This window comes from Gopherus flavomarginatus, chromosome 7 (genome assembly GCF_025201925.1).
Source record: "Gopherus flavomarginatus isolate rGopFla2 chromosome 7, rGopFla2.mat.asm, whole genome shotgun sequence".
NCBI classification, from domain to species: domain Eukaryota; kingdom Metazoa; phylum Chordata; order Testudines; family Testudinidae; genus Gopherus; species Gopherus flavomarginatus.
In genome coordinates, this window is record NC_066623.1 from 47,317,840 (window position 1) to 47,339,680 (window position 21,841).

General features: G+C 49.9%; 1 protein-coding gene across 17 annotated transcripts in view; it reads left to right on the forward strand.

Moving 5' to 3' along the window:
- Window positions 1-4,898: 4,898 nt before the first annotated feature.
- The window catches only part of LOC127055800 (P-selectin-like), a 77,212-nt gene continuing 60,269 nt past the window's right edge, over window positions 4,899-21,841 (forward strand). For all 17 annotated transcript variants that reach the window (XM_050963172.1, XM_050963170.1, XM_050963171.1 and 14 more), the window contains exons 1-4: window positions 4,899-4,981; window positions 7,859-7,949; window positions 16,180-16,569; window positions 18,021-18,128. In XM_050963172.1, the coding sequence (XP_050819129.1) occupies window positions 4,979-4,981; window positions 7,859-7,949; window positions 16,180-16,569; window positions 18,021-18,128 (592 nt within the window). In that variant the 5' untranslated portion in view covers window positions 4,899-4,978. The remainder of the gene's footprint in view (window positions 4,982-7,858; window positions 7,950-16,179; window positions 16,570-18,020; window positions 18,129-21,841) is intronic.

Consider the following 21,841-nt stretch of genomic DNA (forward strand, 5'->3'; position numbering starts at 1 on the left):
ACAGGATGAAGTTTAACAAGGACAAATGCAAAGTGCTCCACTTAGGAAGGAAAAATCAATTTCACACATACAAAATGGGAAGAAACTGTCTAGGAAGGAGTACGGCAGAAAGGGATCTAGGGATTATAGTGGACCACAAGCTAAATATGAGTCAATAGTGTGATGCTGTTGCGAAAAAAGCAAACGTGATTCTGGGATGCATTAACAGGTGTGTTGTGAGCAAGACACAAGAAGTCATTCTTCCGCTTTACTCTGCGCTGGTTCGGCCTCAACTGGAGTATTGTGTCCAGTTCTGGGCACTGCATTTCAAGAAAGATGTGGAGAAATTGGAGAGGGTCCAGAGAAGAGCAACAAGAATGATTAAAGGTCTTGAGAACATGACCTATGAAGAAAGGCTGAAAGAATTGGGTTTGTTTAGTTTGGAAAAGAGAAGACTGAGAGAGGACATGATAGCAGTTTTCAGGTATCTAAAAGGGTGTCGTAATGAGGAGGGAGAAAACTTGTTCACCTTAGCCTCTAAGGATAGAACAAGAAGCAATGGGCTTAAACTGCAGCAAGGGAGGTTTAGGTTGGACATTAGGAAAAAGTTTCTGTGAGGGTGGTAAAACACTGGAATAAATTGCCTAGGGAGGTTGTGGAATCTCCATCTCTGGAGATATTTAGGAGTAGGTCAGATAAATGTCTATCAGGGATGGTCTAGACAGTATTTGGTCCTGCCATGAGGGCAGGGGACTGGACTCGATGACCTCTCAAAGTCCCTTCCATTCCTAGAATCTATGAATCTATGAATCATAATGGTCCCTTCTGACCTTAAAGTCTATGAATCAATGAGTCTAAGCCGGCAGAGTCTGTTCCCCAGCGTTCTGTTCCCAGCTCTGATGCCACAAAGACTTGCCTGTGTCCCTGTTCCCCATTCCCGTTTCCCACCTCCTCCTCCTTAGCAGGCCCAAATATACCTAGAATGCACACACCTGGTCCCACCCCTTACAACTTATGGTCATGTTCCGTTTTGGAGGGTTCTGAGTCTAGGGTCTTCATCCCACCCCTTTTGTATCCCATGGGAGGGAGGTTGTGCTCTGGCCAAGGCTAGGAATTTCTTTGGTCTTTTAGTGTTTCTTATGCTTCTCAACACCATCCTCCCTTGCCCCTCCTAATTGGTTGCTTGACCTTGGCATGAGAAAGGAGCCAGGCAGCCTTTCAGTCTATGCTGATATATTATACTCCTACCATGCCCCATAACACTGTAGCTCCATCTCTTATCCTTTCTCATTGTACTAAAAGCCTCATCTGGTTGTGGGAAATGCAACACACAGTGTCTTTGTTCATTGTTCTTCACACATATTAGTATAAGGTATAAGAGTATCAAAAAGTCAAACCCAAGCTTCTATCTCAGGCTGACAAACAAGCCTACATACTAACAGGAACTTGCCCAAGATCCCCCTGCAGCCTAGCCCAGGTCTCCTGAGTTCATTTCTATGCTCTGTCCACTAGACCAGCTCAGACATATTTCATTTTGTCCTTTCAATTTAACGTATTGCAGCCAGTGTGCTAAGGACAGCTGTTGTGGTTCTGCTTGAGCATTTCTAGTCTAGCCCCACTGTGCTTTGGCTTGGTCCTTTCTCTCACTCTCACCTTCTGGGATGATGTTTTTTAGCCCGACAACAAGACTGAGGAGGTTGGACCCCAATGCCAAAAGTGACTGAGACACTGGGAGCCTGGGTCTGCCCTGGGTCCCCATGGATATCAGTGACTAAGGTGTTAAATCACTTGGGTGAGCCAGGCACAGTCCTTCATCTGGCAGGGTTCTGGGAGAACGGGGCTGGATCACTGTGACCTGGCTGGGATGGGTGGGCCCATGAGGGACTGAAAGGGGCAGCTTGCAATCTGAAGAGATTTGAGAGACTCTGTTTCTGAGGCCAAGAGGCTACTTCACCCCATCTCAAGGTGTCACTTAGTCTAGTCTAGTCTAGGCAAGTTCTTATACTGCATTCATCTCTGAAGCATCTATGCAGCATCCAGTTGGGAAATAAGTACTGACACTGACATCTGTCATGTGGTGTTTGTTCTCTCATTCTCTCCATGGGGCAAAATCATGTGCAGTGGCATGTTTTGTTTTGGGAAGATTTTATACATAGATATTTACATACATTGCTCTGTGTTTCCAGTAGACAAGGTAGGTCTGATCCAGGCTCCTGGTCCTTGCAGCAGGAATGAAGATGTTTGGGATGGATCTGAGTTTGTGGGGGAGCTCGTTCCACTGTCTGGGGCCAGCCGTTGAGTAAGTTCTGTCTCCTGCACAGCTGAGCTTTACCCTGGTGATAGAGAGTCCACTGGGCCAGACAAGCGGAGCTGTCACCTGCAGTCTCATCCCTGGGCCCAGGCCATGGAGCACCTTGAAGATAAGGGCCGAGCTTCCACCCAGCCTGTCCCACTGGCTGGCACTTGGGGGTCCTAGCCATGGATCTTCCCACTCCCTGCTCCATTGCACACAGAGAGGGGGAATCAGGAGTGCAGCCCCTCTTCCCCACTTGTGTCGGGATCTGCAGACTCTAGGTGGCTGTACAGGTGCTGTCCTTCCCCCTGATCCCGAACCTCACATGCCACTGCATAGAGGCCTTGGGACTAGGGACAATGGATGGGACTCACAAAGGTACTTAGATGCTGAGACACTCAGGCTCCTTGAAAAAGGGGCCCCTGTTCTTTGCAAACAACTTTCACCTCAGATCTGACAAACTCACTAGACCAATCATGTATTGCAATTTATTTATCCATAAGGGGTAACATGTAAGGCATCTACAGAAAGCTCGTAACTTGTCAAGGCTCACAATCATTGTGAGATGTGGGTAAGGTAACATTTAAGGAATAATGTAACTATATTGACAGTTTGCTTGGCCTCGAAGTAAAAGTTAGTCCCCAGGGGGGTAATGTGCCTTACTGATGGCTGTCACATCTCCCTGGTTATCTGGTGATGAAATGCCAGGCTCAGTTGTCTAATCTTGCTCCATCCCAAGACTTTCAATGGCAAACCCTCAGAGACAACTGCAAACAATAAAAACCACGTGGAAGTAAAAAGGGAACATTACAACAGACAAGTGATCACTCTGCCTGGGAATAGAGACAAAAGACTTTTTCAGTGTAACCCTGAAGGGGAGAGGCCCCCTGAATTCATTCATTGAGGAGACATCTTGCTGAATGGGGGTGTTTCATGAAAATTTGGATCCTGGTTCCTGTGACACTAGCCAATTCTGCAACAGACTAAACTCGGAGTATGGAGGGCGTTACTTTTCTAGCTAGGAAAGGAAACTATTGATAAGTGTGGCCCTAGCAGGGCCGGCTCTAGCTTTTTTGCTGCCCCAAGCAGTGAAGAAAAAAAAACCTGATTGAACTGTTGCTGAAGTACTGCCCAAGAGGAAGAGACGGAGTGAAGGACCCGCCGCCAAATTGTCACCGAAGACCCAGACGTGCTACCCCAATAACAGACAGAATGCCGCCCCTTTCTATTGGCTGCCCCAGGCACCTGCTTCCTTCACTGGTGCCTGGAGCCAGCCCTGGGCCCAGTGACATAGCCAGGTGGAGGGAATAGGGGGAACGATCAAAAAAAAAGATGCCACCTGCTGCAGTGCTTGTTTTCACTCGGGTCTTCGGCAGCACCTCGGTGGCAGGACCTTCACTCACTCCATGGGGCTTTTGTGGCATTTCGATGGCGAGTCCTTCAGTGGCTGCTGAAGACACCCACAGCTAGTGAAGGATCTGCTGCCAAAGACCCGGAGTGCCGCCCCATCAGTAAAAGTGCCGCCGGGTGAGTAAAAGTGCTGCAGTGGGTGACACCTTTTTCGCTACAAGTGCTGTGTGGTTTACAGGAGCAATGATTTAAGATGAAACTGGTAAAGTGGGATATGTTGCTCCTTTGGGGGCAGAGGTTCTGGGTTTTCTGAGAGTAGCCAGCATCAGGGGCTGGATATCACAGGGGAATGCTTCAAAGGGACATGGGTGCACCTGTGAGGCAGACAGGGGTGGCCTAACCCATAGGAGAGTGCTTGACTGGCTGACGGGCTGGTGGAGTTAGGGAGCTGACCCTAGCCACCACAGCAAGTCTCCCTCTGGCTAGAGGGTGACTCACAGTCCTGGATACCCTAAGAATATCACAGGCACCTAAACCCCAGACTTAAGCACCTAGGTTGGGATTTAGGTGCCTAAGTCTCAGTTTGAGGCATCACTGAGATCCACAAAACTCCCACTGGCCCATGTAGACACCTAAACTCATTTGGCACCTATGTTTTCAGGGAAAAGTCTCCACACCTAAGTTTGTGCCTTGGGGCATGTGCCCGGCTGCCTCTCTCTAGGCACCTGAGTACTTAGCTTCTGCCTAAGCCCCAGGGTGATCTGTGAATTGGGAGAAGACAGGAGCCATCTGACTTGCATGCAGGGCCACATCCAGTATGCTTTCTCAGAGACCATCTACTGGAGCAGGTCCCATCAAAGTCTGGCTGCCAGAGAATGAGGTGGTGGTGTCTACCGTATGGCTTCTAGCCCACTGGTTAGGACACTCAGCTGGCCTGTGGGAGCCCCATTTCAATTCCCCCATTTGCTTAAGGGGAAGAAATGATTTGCACAGGGGTCTCCGACCTTTCAGGAGAGGTTTCCTAAGGGATATTCTGAGGGAGGATCCCTCAGTTTCAGCTGTTGCATTCTGGATCAATACCAAATCACTGGAGCAGGGGGACTGGGCCCTGGATTTCCCACCTCTCAGGTCAGTCCCTACCCACCAGGATTCACAGTCATGCTCTCTCTGGCCCAAAAATTCTTCAAGCTGTCACTCGATGTAGGGGGAGGAACAGGAAAGGGATGCAATGAGGTTCTGCACACATTAAAGGAAGTGCTGCAAGACACAGCCAAGCAGAGGGCTGGTTTAAATCGTCTCGGTCCAGGGATTGAGCGAGAGGGGAGGAAAGTGAAGGCTGGCAGGTCGGCATTGGAGATGGTAGGTCTAGCACCTTCTTCTACCTGGGGATGTGTCTGGCTTCACCTGTGCAGTGTTTAGGAAGGAGTGAGGCAGGCAGAGGAGCTGCTGCTCACAAGGGAGAGTTACAAGCTGGCTCCTTAGCAACAGTCATTACCCTCCACTCCAGACACCTCTGAGTGTGGGTACAGGAGACAATGCCAGGAACAGAGACCCCAAATGGCCCCGAGAGCAGGACCCTGCATGGGCAACAGGGACAATGCCCTGACAGTGCCCCACAGACTGCTGCAGAAGGAAACTCCAGGTGGTGAGGAGGGCTAAGTTCTCTCCTGTGCTCAACTCTCCAATATTAATTGAAATGAGACCACCCAGCTCCAACCAGCAGAGCCCCACTGACCAGCCCTGAGTTGTCAGGGGAGGCCCCGTACCCCCCGCTGCTGCCCAGCCCTGAGCAGTCAGGGGAGCCCTGCTCCACTGCCCAGCCCTGAGCAGTCAGGGGAGTCCCCCCTCCACTGCCCAGCCCTGAGCTGTCAAGGGAATCCCCATCCCCCCTCTGCCCAGCCCTGAGTTGTCAAGGGAGTCCCCCCTCGCTGCCTAGCCCTCACATACCCAGCCCTGAGTGAGCAGAGGCTCCCCCTCCCCCACTGCTCAGCCCTGAGCTGCCAGGAAGAGCCCCCCATGCACCCCCACCCAGCCCTGAGCTGCTGGGGAGCCCCCAACACCCAGCCCTGAGTGGCCAGAGAGAGCCCCCCGCTGTCCAGCCCTGAGCTGAGAAGAAGACCCCCCCCGTACCCCCATCCAGCCCTGAGCTGCCCAGGGAGAGCCCTCCCCACTGCTCAGCCCTGAATGGCCAGGGAGAACCCTCCCACCCCCTTCTGCCCAGCCCTGAGCTGACAAAAAGAGCCCCTCTCCCACTTCCCAGCCCTGAGCTGCCAGGGAGAGCCCCCCCGACGGCCCTGAGTTGCCAAGGAAGGTTCCCCTCTCCCTCCCGCTGCCCAGTCCTGAGCTAAGGAGAGCCCCCTCATGCACCGTCACCAAGCCCAGAGCTGCCCAGGGAGAGCCCCAACCCTGAATAGCCAGGGAGTACCCCCTCACTGCCCACCCCTGAATGGCTAGGGAGAGTCCCCCCCGCTGCCCAGCCCTGAGCGGTCACAGGAGCCCCACTACCACCTAGCTCTGAGCTGCCAGGGGAGATCCCTCTGCTGCCTAGCCCTGACTTGCTCAGGGGAGCCCCCTCCACTGTGCAGCCCTGAGTGGCCAGGGAAGCCCCCTCCCCACCCCATTGCCCAGCCCTGAGCTGACAAGGAGAGCCCCACCCACTTGCACCCAGTCCTGATCTTCCAGGGGAGCCCCCACACCCAGCACTGAATGGCCAGGGAGAGAAACACACACACACCCTGCCCAGCCCTGAGCTGATAAGGAAAGCCCCCATCCCCCTGCTGTGCAATTGGGATTTCATTCAGCCACCTGAGCTAAGAGTCTCTTTCCCCCAGCAAACCCATGAATATCCCCTGTACATCAGCTGGAGATCCCGACCTGGGAAGCAGAGCTAAAGGTTAAAAACCGCATGGGGGGCCCTCTTCCCCTACTTTCCCCTTCCCTTCCTTTTGGCCTTCCCTCCAGAGCTCCTACATTAATGACTTTGCTGAATGCTAGCCAATGGCTCCCTATGCCCTGGTACAGCTGAGCTTTGTGGGCATCAGTGGGAAGAACTGGCGCACAGGTGGTGGAATAGCAGCAACCCCAGCATGAGGATTGGTTGGGAAAGTGGAGATGGGCTAACAGAGATGGCCTCATTCAAAGCCTCCCTGCCATCCAAAAGACAGTATGGAGCCTCTCGGGCCTGGGAGGCTGCTTGGGGAGCCAGCCAGCTACCCCCAGGAAGCTGAGACCCGGATGAGAGGAGCAGCCAGAACTACAACTCTTGCCAAACCACCATCCTAATTTAACTGGTTCAGACCACACTGCTCCTTTCCCCCAGATCTCTGGGCAAGGCTGGGCTCGGCCCCTGTTGGTAAGATGCCAGAGGGTACATCTGCACTGTGTTTTAAACCCATGGCAGGGTGTCTCACAGCCCAAGCCTACAGACTCAGGTTCACAGAGCTCACACTATAGCCCTACACACAGCTATGTAGACATTCGGGCTGAGGCTGGATCCTGCCCTCTGAAGCCCAGGGAGAGGAGGGGCCTGATGGTGCAGCTTGCAGCATTTCAGATTTAGACCCATGGATGGTTCCCATTTTTTCTAATTCTAATATAACTCTATTACACCTGAATATTTCTCTGATTGACTGAGATGCTCAGCTGTTTATCTAATTTATGGATAAAAACTGCCTCCATCCTCTGAGCTGAACTCATGACACTGACCAGCAACATCTCACGCTCATAGTTACTTTCTCCAGGATGTTCATTAACAACTTGTTGTGGAGATGATGTTGCTAAATCAAATCACTTGCCTAAAATTCCAACTGTTCCTTCTTCCCCTGTGAGGCTGGCAACTCTTGCTCTTTGAGATTCTGCATTTTATCTGCATTGTAAATATGAACTAATCAGAGATAAGCAACAATGAGTCCAGTGGCACCTTAAAGACTAACAGATGTATTGGAGCATAAGCTTTCGTGGGCGAATATCCACTTTGCATGCATCTGACTAAGTGGGTATTCACCCATGAAAGCTTATGCTCCAGTACGTCTGTTAGTCTTTAAGGTGTCACAGGACTCTGTTGCTTTTTACAGATCCGGACTAAAATGGCTACCCCTCTGATACTAAGCAGAGATAGTGTCTGTGTCAGCTAGATGTGTTCAACAGTGTCTGTTTCAGCTCAGTGTGTCAAATATGCCTGGACCTGCCTGCTGTGAAGTACTGAGGGGTTTATGGATATGTTTTTCTGATTCCCAGGGCAGCACCGTAGGACTCTGCTCCAGTCCAAGGGCTTGGGGATGTGGCTGGAATGTCACCCAACTCCTGTGCTTTGCTGCCATTAGCTGGGGTAAGCCTTCCTGCAACTCTTCGGTGGCCTGCTCCTGACACTGCCAGGGGAAAATTCACAGACACATCCCTGGGAAAGTCCTGGGAGAGAAGTGGTATTGTTGTGGCACCAACAGTCACTCCTGGTCTGCCCAGGGACATTTTACTGGCAGGCACATTGAAACAGTTTCATTTGGGCAAGAATTCTGACTCCGAGGTGATTATTTAGGGACCTAAATCCTATTCCTCCTAATCCCTTCTTTTTGCCACTCCTGTATCCCAGAAACCAGTAGAGTCCCTAGAAATTACCCTAGTTACAATGGAGAGGCACACGGCCTGCTTGGCTTCCTAAAGCATCTCACAGTTCCCCAGCCAGGCCAGGGGCCGATGAGCTCCTCTGAACAGGCATAGTCCAGGCCAGCTCTCTCCTCTGACTGCATTGAGAATGTCTGGACCCCATTTCCAGCACCGGCACCAGCAGCAATGCAAGTGTTGGTGCAGATAGAGTGCAGGGGGTTGACACCTGTTATGGATTAGAGGGTCTGGGCCCTGGGAGTAACCCCTTTAGTGTGCCAGACTTCAAAGGGCAGGCTATGTGACTCTATTACTGCAGGCCTGGGCCTTCAGACTCCAGAACCCCTCCAGCACCCCTATTTCTCACTGTGGCTCTCTGCAACTAATCCAGCCAAGAGCCTGTCCCCTTTGAGGGAGCAATGCACCCAGCAGATTAGGTGGCAGACTTTTTAAAACTAGGTAGCTTTGATTAGTTATCTGGAATCCAGCATCAGTGCATCCTTAGTCAGCATGAGACATGACAGCCAAGCTTCAGAGTCCATATCAGTAGGAGCAATGGTTTTTCCATGCCCTGATTCTCCGGGATCCTTCTTTGCTCTCTCTGACCCTGCCTGTGTGAGTCCATCTGCTCATCACAGCAACCTTAACAGACAGACAGCCACCTCATCCCTTTGTCTCCATCTATGGCCTTTCACTTTGATTCCCTGAAGAGGTTTGGAGGAAGTTAAGCATTAATGGCCCAGTATTTGGCTCTTCCCTTATCAATGCAGGGTCTCCAATTCCTGTGTGTAGATTACAGCCAGTTCTTGCTAAGCTGTCTGGTTCCAAGGAGAAAAACTCTTTCTGCCCAGTGGGTAACACTACAAAGTAGAGACAGACCCCGAGGTTTATAACAATTGTACAAAAAGTCCCTACATTCCTCATAGCACCTCTCAGAAATCCTGCTTGACACTGTGACTGTGTACAATTGTGTCCTTCCAAGTAGCCCCTCCAGTCATGCCATCTCCAGCTGGCACCCAGAACCCAGTTCAGGTAGGAGCTCCCTGGTGCATAAGATGATTGCACCATACCAGGCCAGCCTGTGCTTGGAAAGCCCAGCTATCACATCTCCTCCAAGAACAGGTTGCTACTTGCCTCTCATGTGTGGATCCTCCCCTACCTGTTGCAGAGAGAGGAGAGCCCTCTCACACTCAGGTCTGCTCTCAGATACACAGACGCAATCCCCATTGACTGAGTTGCACCTGTGAATTGGAGGCTAGACCTCAGCCCACAGCTCTCCTAGTGGCATTTCCCATGAGGAATTAGCTGTGAAACGTGGCAAGTGCTGTTGAAACATGGATATGCTATGTACATATATGGGGCCAGTGGCAGGGCCGCCCAGAGGAGGGGAGAAGTGGAGCAATTTGCCCCAGGCCCCGGGGGCTCCGTGAGCCCTGGCCTGGAGCCAGTCTGGGTCTTCGGCGGCATTTTGGCGGCGGGGGGCCCTTCAGTGCTGCTGAAGATGCGGAGTGACTGAAGAGCCCCCCATCACCAAAATGCCCCGCGAGCACTGGCCCAGTAGCAGTCTGGGTCTTCGGTGGCAGGAGGACCTTCGGTGCTGCCGAAGACCCTGACCACGACCGGGTGAGTACAAGCGCCGCAGCTCCCCCGCTTTGCCCCAGGCCCCCTGAATCCTCTGGGCGGCCCTGGCCAGTGGCATTAATTACAATGGAGCTTTGCTGGTTTACACCAGGTGAGGAGCTGTCCCATAGTGGTATCTACACCACAAGAAACAGGACAAGGAAGAGAATATTGTTCTTGGGTGAGTTCCTTGGCGCAGGCCGGTCTGTGCTGAGTATCGCTTTTGTCTTCTGTCTACTGGTTTGGCATCATTTGAACTGAAGTCTTTGATGTTCATAGAGCATGAGCATAGAGACTGGGGAACTACTCTGCCAGGACCTCTGCACAAAGATGACCCTGACCCCAGACCATTCAGCTGATTTGAAAATGTTCTGTTCACTTTTTAAATAACTGTTCATTCTTGCACTGCCAGGCTTGAGATCAGCACCAGTGCTGTCATATCGTGAGCAGGGCTGGGGGAAGCTGTGCTCCAGGTGAATCCTGCTGCATTATTTCAAGAGGCCTTAGAGGAGGATCAGAGTGTCACATTGCTAGTTGCTTATCTGAGCCCTTTGTGAAGTTCAAAATAGAGATGGGCACCAGCTGCAGAATGGGGGGGGGACAGGTGTCCTGAGCCACAGTGCTCGATGGAAATGGGAGTCTTGAGCTCTGGTTCACCGTATTATAGAGAAGAGGCGGGGGGAGAAGTTTGGATTTTGGGGTGTTGTTTGGGCTCATCTTTAGTGTAAAGCATTTGAGGTCCATCCCTCATAACATGGGTGTAATGTTCACCAGGCAGAACAGGAATGACAAGCAGAGCTTGGTGGGTTGGAGAGACCAAATGGTGGGAAGATTTTCATCAGCTAAACACCCGACATTCCAGATCTCATACCAAAACCTCAGGACATCTTGTGTCAGCAACACTGTGCTTTAATTCTCCAGGGAGGAGTTCTCTTGTGAGATTTTGAGTTCTTCTTATTCCAACCACGCCAGAAATACCACAAGAACAGTGCTGAGTGACATAATGCTTTGGAACGCCACTTTCAGGCCCATCACTAGCAGATGTGCAGAGGGCATCAAGCACCACATGAAAAGTAATGGGACGGGACAGCTTGCCGAGCTTCCTGAACTCCCAAAGGGCTCTGGCTTTGGCTCTTGTGCAAATAAACCAACCCATCATATCAGCACTCCCGTGGATTCTTATAAAACTTTAACCACAAGTCTGGCTCTTTTTGGCTCTTCTAAATGGATGCCAAAGTGCTGGTCATTTCTGGGAAATCTTTACGCTGCATGAGGCAATGCTAAAAGTGGAGCTGGTCGGGAAGTTTCCATCAAAATGTTTTGTTAAAGAAAAATGCAGATTCAGCAAAATCAAAATTTTCTACAGGAAAGTTTTGATATTGTTGAATTTTTTTTATTTTCCATTGGGGAAAATCTAAATCAAATTTTTTGTTTCAAGTCAATTCAACCCAAGTCAGTTTGCTATTAACCTGCATCTATCTTTGGTGACACGCTGTCTCATGGGAGTTATAGTTTGGGTGTTTCGTGGCCCCATTTTATCCAACAGGCCAGGCTCCTTGGCCATACTATATCTTCCAAGATCCACTGTTGTCTTCCCTCTGATGGGACACATCTGTAGTTGTATCACGGGAGACACAGACTAGCCAGGGATGTAGACCTGACTTGACGGGAAACATTTTGACTTTTCCTAATCAACATTTTTCTGAACTCTTTCATTTTGTGAAAAAAAAATTCAACCTTTCTGGATGAAAACAAATGTTGAAATATTGGAATTTCATTCAGAAAAACATTTTTGTGGAGCTTTATCTCTAAGGGGCAAATCCAGAAGTTGTATTAAATCTATGGTGCAGGACTTTTGATCCATGCTTTGTAAATAAAGTGTATGATATGTTCCCGAAATGAACACTACCGAGCTGAGGGCAGGTCCCTAGGCTGCACTGTTTGGAAGAAGATCTGACCTCAGGGCTATTTTCAGATAGATTTCCGTAACCATAGAGACACTGCAATATGGTGGTTGTTTAGTAGCTAAAAACCCTGGATTGCATCAAGTAATGATGAGAAATAATATAAATAGACACTATGTTTCAGTTCTGTCACGTTCAGCTCCGTGGCTAGTTTCAGCCTTGATTTGTAGTTCATTTTTATCTTTTCCTGATTTGTAAGCACTACCAGCTGGGCCAGCTTCTTCACAAAACTCCGTTTTACAAAGCTCTCCAAAAATGTCATGTATATTTATATTAGCTGCTAAAGCAGAGAAGTGACAAACACCAGCAACTTATGAGAATGTTCAAATCTGGCTCTGGATTCAGACTTTGTTGCTGGCTTCATATGTAAAACTACAAAGGAAAAATTAAAATTAAAATTGAGTTAATCCCATATTTCTGTGCCTGTCAAAAGAGGGCCTTGAGCACTTATATGAGGAAAAAATAAGTTATAATGAACCTTCTTAAAAACAATTCCCCCTCTGGGAAATCCTTTTGGTGGTGCACTGAAGGTATCCCAGCACACATCTTTCAGTGACAACAGCATAGAATCCATTTATGGATCACAGTGAGACATTTGATATTTGTGGTGTCTCATTTTGGGATACTTTCATTAAACTACAACCTACCAAAGGATTTCATAGAATGGGGGGAGAGGGGGAAAGGGGTTGGTTAGTTAGCTGTCTCTTAGCTTGTTAGCCTCTGCTGAGTGGAGACATTCAGACCAGAAATCAAAGCCTAAAGCCGTTTTAATTTTTGAAGTTCACCTTTTACCAGTTTTCAATCCCTGTATTTCTTATTTCATTAAACGCTGCTAGTTAGGTAGAGACTCTCAGCATGAGATTTGTGATGTCAGATCCAAGAATAACACATATAGGTCATTAGAACTGGACTGATCTCTTACAGGCAGGCTGGTAGCGCTGCTTATCATTAAGGTTTGCCAATACTTCCCATTATAAGATCCGGTTTTCAGTTGCTTATAACTTTGCCAGGCTTTAACCATTTGGATTGACATTTTTCCATATGGGTTGTCTGCCCCAAGCTGAACTATTGGGAAAATTTCAACCAAAACAGTTCAGCCATTTCTAAGAATAAGGCTATGGAAAAAATATGTTGTTTTCTTGATGTTCAAAAAATCTGGTGAGCTTTTCATTGAAAAGCTCTGGTGCCCCCATACTTTGGAGCAGGAACTTGAAATTTGGCAGGGAGTAGGTGTTTGCGTCAGGAAGATGCCTGTGAAAATCTGCCCAAAAAATTGGCCAAGTTATAAGCCTTTGAAAAACAGCAGTTTGTACTGCTCAGTAGAGACTTTGATTTTAGCAGCCACATTCCCTGAAAATTCCATCTATAATATTGGTCATGCTCCAGCTCGGGGCAAGAGCCAGACCTGCAGTGGATAGGGATGGCAGAGGATGTAGATTGGGAAAAGGAGTCCAGGGGTAAGACTGGGACTGGAGGTTTACATTAGAGAGAAAAAAACTGGGATTGAGAATTGGAGAGGGGCTGGGACTGTCTGGGCAAGGAGACTGGGACTGGGATCCAGGGGAGACTGGGATTGGTTGGGTAAGGAGACTGGGCTGGGATCTAGGGAGGAAAATGAGGGGAGTGGGAGCAGGTAGGTTGGGGGAGAGTGAGGTTGGATGAGGATCTTGGGGATCTTGGGATTATTTAAGCAAGGTGACTGAGAGGGAGAACTGGTAGGGTAGGAGGAAGGAGGGAAGGGAGACGACTCATAGTCTCATAGACTTTAAGGTTAGAAGGGACCATTATGATCATCTAGTCTGACCTCCTGCACAATGCAGGCCACAGAATCTCACCCATCCACTTCAATAACAAACCCCTAACCTATGTCTGAGTTATTGAAGTCCTCAAATTGTGGTTTGAAGACCTCAAGCCACAGAGAATCCTCCAGCAAGTGACCCGTGCCCCATGCTGCAGAGGAAGGCAAATAACTCTGCCAAGGAGCTGGTGTTCAGGGGGAATGGCTGGGCAAGGACACTGGGGGAAGGAGGCCGGAGACAGCTGCTGAGACTGGATGACAAACCCAGGGAGGGATAGTGGCCCTGCGAGCCAGTAGGGATATAGATTGGATGAAGAGCCAGGATGGGGGGAGTGGGAGAACTGGGACTGCCTGGGCAAGGAGCCTGGGGACAAGGAGCTTGGAGGGTGGGGGGAAACTGAGAATGGCCAGGATTGGAGAGTGGGACTGGGTATGGAGGGATGCCTGCGGTATGGCAGGGAGTCCAGAGAGGTGAGACTATGGCTTGCTAGACAATGAGACTGGGACTGAGATGAGGAGCCAGGGATGGGCAAGGGACATGTCTGGGACAGGGACAGGTTGGAGCGGACAGGGCAGAAGGGGCCATGCTTAGGAGACAGAGGCAGAAGAGTCTGTGGCCACTAGAGAACACTCTCCTCTAGAGCCTGGAATGGAGCCCACAATTCCTGAGTTCTCTGCTGTCAGCAAGTATCTGTGAAATCCACTGGCAAAATGTATGTTTCATATCCCTCTAGTGCTGACTCATAGGGACTATGAAAACCTGCTACTGCTATTGGTTCCTCCATTAGTTCAGGTGGCAGAGGTCTGTGCACCTGATCTCAGGATTTTAACCCTGCTGATAATCCATATTGGTGTCACTATGATGCCACGTGAGAGAGCTTCTGTTTTTTACAATTTGCTTTTTAAAAAACATAGGAAATTACACACACACACACACACACACACACACACACACACACACACACACACACACACACTTTAAACGAACATTTTTAATGTTTCAAAGTCAAGCACTCATACCATAGGAAATGCCAGAACCCTTGCCTCGCTGAGTGCACAGGATGGACCTATGCTAGGGAATGAATCCAGATTGTACAGTGAAAAAAGCTGTTGTCTGTAGGAACCCTGCCTCATCTGTTGCAGGAGCTGGAAGGTGTTTGATGAATGAGGCAGAGGGTTGCAAGAAGAGAAGGGATGGTTTCAAGGGTAAGGCTGTTGACTGCTGCCCTGGAGAACTGGATTCTGCCTCTGCCCCAGAGCAAGTCACTTAAACCAAACTTCCCAGGTGGCCACTGAATGTGTGTTCTTCACTTTCTGGGTTCTCAAATTGAGACCCTATGATCTGATTTGCAGAAGTGCTGAGCACTCACTGCTGCAACTAAAGTCAATGGGAACAGTGCTCTGAACACAGAAAGTGCTTTATAATGCTAAATACTTCAGAAAATCAGGTCCTAGGGGTCTCAAATGTAGAGCCCTGCATGGATACACAGTTTATATCCACGGATGCGGATATCTGTGGATATAAAGCGGATATCCATGGATTTGCAGGACTCCAGTGACAATGAGTGAGATGATCAGGGCCATGGCCAACAACTGGGCCAGAATGTCAGGCTGCCGCTTGCAGGACCCAGCACCCAGCCCAGGCAGCTCCTCAGGCATGGCTGTACCTCCTCCAGCCCTGCCCACTGGGGCGGGCACTAGGCTCACTGGCAGCTTTCTCTGGTCACACTAGTATGTGCAAGCAGTATCTCCTGACCAGGAGCATGTAAGCCTGTCTCACTTGTTGTCACTACAGCCCTGCAAGTCTGCAGATATCTGCTTTATATCCATGGATATGCGCATCTGTGGATATAATTATTTATCTGCACAGGGCTCTACTCAAATGGGACACCCAAAATTACTTTCAACCTTAATCTCTCTAGTCCAGCTCCTCAAAGATATTTAGGCACCTAACTTGCAATAAAATCAATGGCAATTAGGTGCCTAAATACCTTTGAGAACCAGTGCCTCTATACCTCTGTTCCCATCTTTGAAATGGGGATAATACCACCTTCTTATCTCCCAGAGTTGTTGTGAGTATAAACTTATTAATGTTTGTGAAGCACTCAGATACTGTAATGATGAGTACTATAGAAAAGCCTTTGGGGAAATGAATAATTCTGTCTTCAGAGCAGGGTTTGTATAGTGGGCAGTAAATAAGGCTGGGGCGGTCACACATCGACAAGTGAGGAGAAAACAAACTATTGAATAGCTAGCTCCTCATTCAGTGAGCACCGTCCATCCTCTGCACCAAGTGAGGCAGAGGACCTATGGAAAAATTGTATGTTATCATGCCATTAAAGACTATACCACCATGCATATACGCACAAGGGGGCTGAACTCAGTTACATGGGCAACCTTAATTGTGGCATTTCCTAATGTTTCAGCGCTTGACTTTTCAATCTAAATAATGTTCTTTTAATGCAGTTCTTTTGTGTGTGATATAAGATATAGTCTGGTGTCACCCATTGATAGTCAACCCATAGCTTTGTCACGGACTGTAACACAAGTTTGCCTGTTTTTACCCTTTCTAACAGTGCTCATGACTCAGACGGAAGTGGGAGCCTGGACCTACCATTATGGTAACAAATCTGATTACTCATGGGAGCTGGCCAGAAACTTTTGCAGGTCATTCTACACTGACCTCGTAGCAATCCAGAACCAGGGGGAAATTGCTTATCTCAACAGTGTCTTACCCTACTATAAAACATACTACTGGATTGGGATACGAAAGATAAAGAATGTCTGGACCTGGGTTGGTACCAACAAGGTCCTGACGAAGGAGGCTGAGAATTGGGCTAACAGGGAACCCAACAATAAAGGGAGGAACCAAGACTGTGTGGAGATTTACATAAAGAGGGACCGTGATGCTGGAAGATGGAACGATGAGCACTGCCAAAAGAAAAAGAAGGCGCTGTGTTACCAAGGTAACCACCCCACACTGTCATTCTCTATGTAAGTGTGTGTCTGTCTAACATGTAAGGCTGGGGAGAGTTGCTGGATTGACAGCTCTGGAGAATTAAGTCCCTAATTGCCCATAGAAGAGTATCAATGGGCTGGCTGCCTCCCATGCCCCCTCATGGTCTGAGGTTGCTCCGCAAGCCACTCTCGCCTTGCCTGACTGGAGTCTTTCCTTATTTCCTGGAGTATGTTCTCTCTGGCTCTCAGTCTTTTTCAGCCCTCTGGCTCGGGCTTCCTTCCAGGCATAAACCCTGCCAGCTGGTGAAGGGTTTCCTGCAGGAGCCTCCTGGCTTATCTCTCCGTGAGCATCCCCCTTCTCTGAAGCTTCCTGCTTGTCCAGGGACATCAGCTGACTCCTGATCAGCTGTGCCTTCCTTGTAACTAGCGTTACCTGGCCTCACGCCTCTAGACCTTAAAGGGCCAGACACACTGTTACAAAGAGGTATGGTCTGGGCAGAGGACCTTAACCCATCCACCCAGCTAAAGTGCCTCAACTCTGATCTGTAGGGTCAGTCGGTCTCCATGGCCCACTGAGTCCTGACTTCTCTGTGGAGACAGCCAACAAGGGCCTGGTTAGTGCTAGCTGCTGTTAGATATTAGTGATATTGTCCCATGGCCGGCAGCACAAGCCTGCACCCGCTTTGCATGTTAGCTTCTGTGTGCAACACTTGTGCCTGGGAGCACTCACTGCTGTGGTGTTCTCTGTGTCTCACTGGTTCCTTTGGTTGGGAAGTTAAAGTTCTGCCTTCCAAGTTCTCCCTCACAAATGGGCCATGCAGGCGGGAGCTGAACCTGTTCTCTGAATGAGTCTTGCTTTGATCCCTACATACTTCTCATCACAAAGTCCCGTTGTAAATTGATATGCCAGGTGCTTGGCCCCAGGAGCACCTGTTCTGAGCCCTTGAGAGATGCAGTGGAGTCTCCCTGCCAAAGAGTTACTTATCCTCTTCGGAGTGCAATCAGTGCAAGGGCGGGGAGGGACAGGGAAGTCAAAGCACAGCCTGATAACCAAATGTGGCACATGGTGGCCTCTGATCAATGCATGTGTGTGTCCCCTGCAGGCCTAGCATGCAACACTCCATCTCAATCCAGAGAGCAGACTAGCCATCCAGGTCAGCGCTGTCCACAGGCAGCACCTCTGGGTCCAAGAGCAGTGTGACAATCTGTGCAAAGCAGCCACTGCCTCCAAACTTCTCCAATGTCACCTGGCTGGGCAAAACTTGGGTCCCCTTGCAGGGCCTGAGCCACGGCCTTTGAAGGCAGAGATTTTTTTCCCACGGCCTGAACAGGCTCTAAAAGAGTCCCACAATTAAGAAAAGCAGCAGGGATGGAGGGCAGGATCCAGGCAGTGGGGTGGGTTATGATTTGTCTCTAAGGAGCTGTTAGGGTGGATCCTAACCCAGCTGTACCTCTGCAGCATCTTGTCAGCGTTCCTCCTGCAGCCAGCATGGTGAGTGTGTGGAGACCATCGGGAACTACACCTGTGATTGCTACCCTGGTTTCTACGGGCCTGAGTGTGAAGAAGGTGAGAGCTGTTGAACAGGGACACTAGGGGAGGGAGCCCTGCTGCAGAGCCTGCTACAGTCACTGCATTTACTTTCTGGAAGGTCTCCCCAAAGACCTCCTCTGGGACAATGGCCTGGGCACCCATCAGTACTGCTCCTAGATTCACCAAAGAGGGACGCTAGCACAGCTGGAGGAATGGCCTTTGCTATTGCTCTCTGGCCAAGGAGGCAGAGTGGGTGGTGTTGTAGCTTCTCAAGTGCCTGACCGCACTGCTGCTATAGCACACCCGCCTCAGGTCAGCCCAGGCAGTTTGCCTCCCTTAGGGGTAAGGCTACACCCCTATCCTGTTGTCAGTCTGGATCTGCCCTAGCAGCATAAACAGTTGCTATCTCCCTTAGGGCTGAGCAGGGTGCCCAGGCCTCAACTGGGGGCGGAGCCTCCTGCTGTGCTGAGTCTGCAGCATCTTCCAGACCTGGAAAGCCTCTCAGCTGGTGGGTGCATTAGCTTGTGCCCAACTGCCAGCAGGGTTGGCTTTATGGCCCATGGGACCCGATTGGAATACTCGGTGGCGGTCTGCGGCTTTGGCGGCATTTTGGTGGCGGGGGGTCCACTCTGGGTCTTCCGCAGCACCAGAGGACCCCCGACCGCTGAAATGCCACTGAAGACCCCCGGAGCAGACCCCCTGCCACCAAAATACTGCTGAAGACCCTCGGAGTGGGGCCCCCTTAGGCGCAAGGCCCTCTTCAGCGCGGGGCCAGATTCCCAGGAATCAGTGGAATTGGTGTAAAGCCAGCCCTGACTGCCAGACACAGCTTCTCAGACAGGCTACTCACCTCACTCTGTTACCCAGAGAAAGCCTGTGCCCTTCTCCTTGCCTTGCAGAGCTCAGCCCCAGCAGGGCTGTCATGGCACATCTCCACTGAAGCTGGGTACAAGTCCAGCCAGCCAGACTTGGGCTAGGAGGCTCCAGCTCGAGCTTTACAAATAGCAGTATGGATGTTGCGGCTCCTGCTGAAGCTCAAGCCAAGGGGCTGGGGTAGGCTGTGCTCCAGAGAGCCTGAGACCTGGGAACTTGAGGAGCAACAGGCATGTGTGCTTGAAACCCCTCCCCCTGCCTCCCAGCTGCTCATGCTGCTGTATGTCCTTTTAGTTGTGAGGTGCAAAAACCCTGACCCCAGGCCTGACTGCAGCCATCCCCTGGGGGAATTTAGCTACAACTCCACATGCAAGTTCCAGTGCCAGGAAGGGTTTGAACTGCAAGGGCTGGACACACTGCTGTGCTTGACGTCAGGGAACTGGACAGCAGCGGCTCCAGAGTGTGCAAATGGGTGCCAGGAGCTCTTCCTGCCTCCTCCCCACTGATTTTATAGTGGAATTCTCAGAGCCTATGTTGGGAGAAACCCAGATCCACTGATGCTGATTGGAAGCAGGGCACCTCACCTCTTTGAACAGCCCCAGACTTAGCATTTAATACCTTTGGCTTCTCATGTGGTTTTTGCAGCTGGTGGTTGGCCTGGAGCCCTCGCTAATCTTTCTATCTCTCTGGGGTTTAAACCACACTCATCTCCGTGTTATCTGCGCTTTACCAGCTCTACATGTACAAGTGTCATCTCTGACTGGTTTCCCCATCCTCCCATAGTGGTTTGTTTTTAACTGTAAAATGCAGTCGAGCTCCAGCTTAATTATAACTGGTTTGATGTATTCAGCTTGGGAAGTTCCACAACAATCACAGGGACCACCCGAGTTTGCAGGCTGGACAAGGGTTGTCCCCTGCCACATCTGTCAAACTTCAGCATTGTGTCCAAAGAGTCCCATACAGATATTGTAGGGCAGGGTGCATGGACTGGCCATTGGAGGGGGATCTCATACTCTGGTGATGTGGAGGAGAAATTCACTCTTTGTGGCATTATACTAAATTAGGGATACTTGACATTAATGAAGGCACAGGGCTTAGAGATGGGGGTAGACCAGACAGCCCCCCCATGCTCATCCCCTAGCTAGAGGCATTGCAGGATGTTGCCTCATCAGTTATCATCCTAGGATCTGTGCCACCATTTTCTTTGGAGAATGCTGCACTGCCATCTTGGACATCTTGCCATCCATGCTCAGGCCTGAATTGCATGGTGATTCTGGAGGCAGGGCATCCCAGAGTTCTGTTTTCCTTGTGTTGCTGTTTCCCTGTGAAATGTGCTCCACTTACAAGTAAAAAGATGTTTTCTCCTACATGTCAGCTGCAGCACCTTGTGAATGTCAATCTGGGTACACATACAGGTCCGAGGCTAATGCTCCATTATTAGCAGAGCTCCAGTTGTCTGCTCTTGCTGCTCACAAACTCCAGCAGGTTCTCAGACCGTTATATGGTGGTCTGAAAGGGAAACTTCATTGCACCAGCCTTGCAAACTTGGCCTGGGACCGCTGAGTCAAGCTGAGTTATTTTCTTTCTCTACATTGTACCAGGTAACACAGACTCTCCATATGACACAAGGCCCGTTCAATGACATCTCGCCAACCCAGCTGCTGTGCAAAAATCTGCACAGGTGACACTGATGGGAGGTTAGACATAGTTCCATTGATGATGCACAAGAAGCAATGGGGCTGCTGGTCACTCCTTACTCCCGCTTCTTGCTCCAGCCTAGTAAATGTAAGGAGTGGTAACATTTCTTTGAGTCACTAAAGACAGGTGCATGGGGAGCAGACCAACTGAGTAGGGGCTTGTCTACACACAGCTTTTGTACCACATTAACTAGATCTGTTTAGAAATCAATGTAGCTAACCCTAGCGAGGCTGCAGTGACATCAGCACAGAGATGCTTAGAGAAGTTGGGCTATTTCTGTAACGTAAATAAACAGCTCTCACACTGCACAAGCTGTGTGCTGCCCAGCCTAGGCAGGGCTATTGACCCATACTCTTCACTAGACCAGAACCACACTTGCAGTGGTGTTTGAGATCATAGAATCATAGAAGAATCATAGAATATTAGGGTTGGAAGAGACCTCAGGAGGTCATCTAGTCCAACCCCCTGCTCAAAGCAGGACCTGCAGAAAGCTAGAGAGATGGTCACAGCCCCATGACATGACATTCCCCAGCTGCAGCCTCGCTAGACATTAAAGACAGATGGCCCTAGAGGAAATGGAAAGGAGAATCTCCATTTCTCAAAGCAGGACCAACACCAACTAAATCATCCCAGCCAGGGCTTTGTCAAGGGCTTAAAAACCTCTAAAGATGGAAATTCCACTACCTCCCTAGGTAACCCATTGCAGGTCTTTCCTAGGGAAATAGTGTTTCCTAATATCCAACCTAGACCTCCCCCACTGCAACTTGAAACCATTGCTCCTTGTTCTGTCATCTGTCACCACTGCGAACAGCCGAGCTTCATCCTCTTTGGAACCCCCATTCAGGTAGTTGAAGGCTGCTATCAAATCCCCACTCATTCTTCTCTTTTGCAGACTAAACAAGCCCAGTTCCCTCAGCCTCTCCTTGTAAGTCATGTGCCCCAGCCCCTTGATCATTTTCATTGCCCTCCGCTGGACTCTCTCCAATTTGTCCACATCCTTTCTGTAGTGGGGTGCCCAAAACTGGACACAGTACTCCAGATGTGGCCTCACCAGTGCTGAATAGAGGGGCATAATCACTTTCCTCAATCTGCTGGCAATGCTCCTACTAATGCACTACACTGGTGCAGCCTAGGTGTTTCCTGTCTGCCTGGTGCCTGCAGGGAGCTAGAGAGATGGT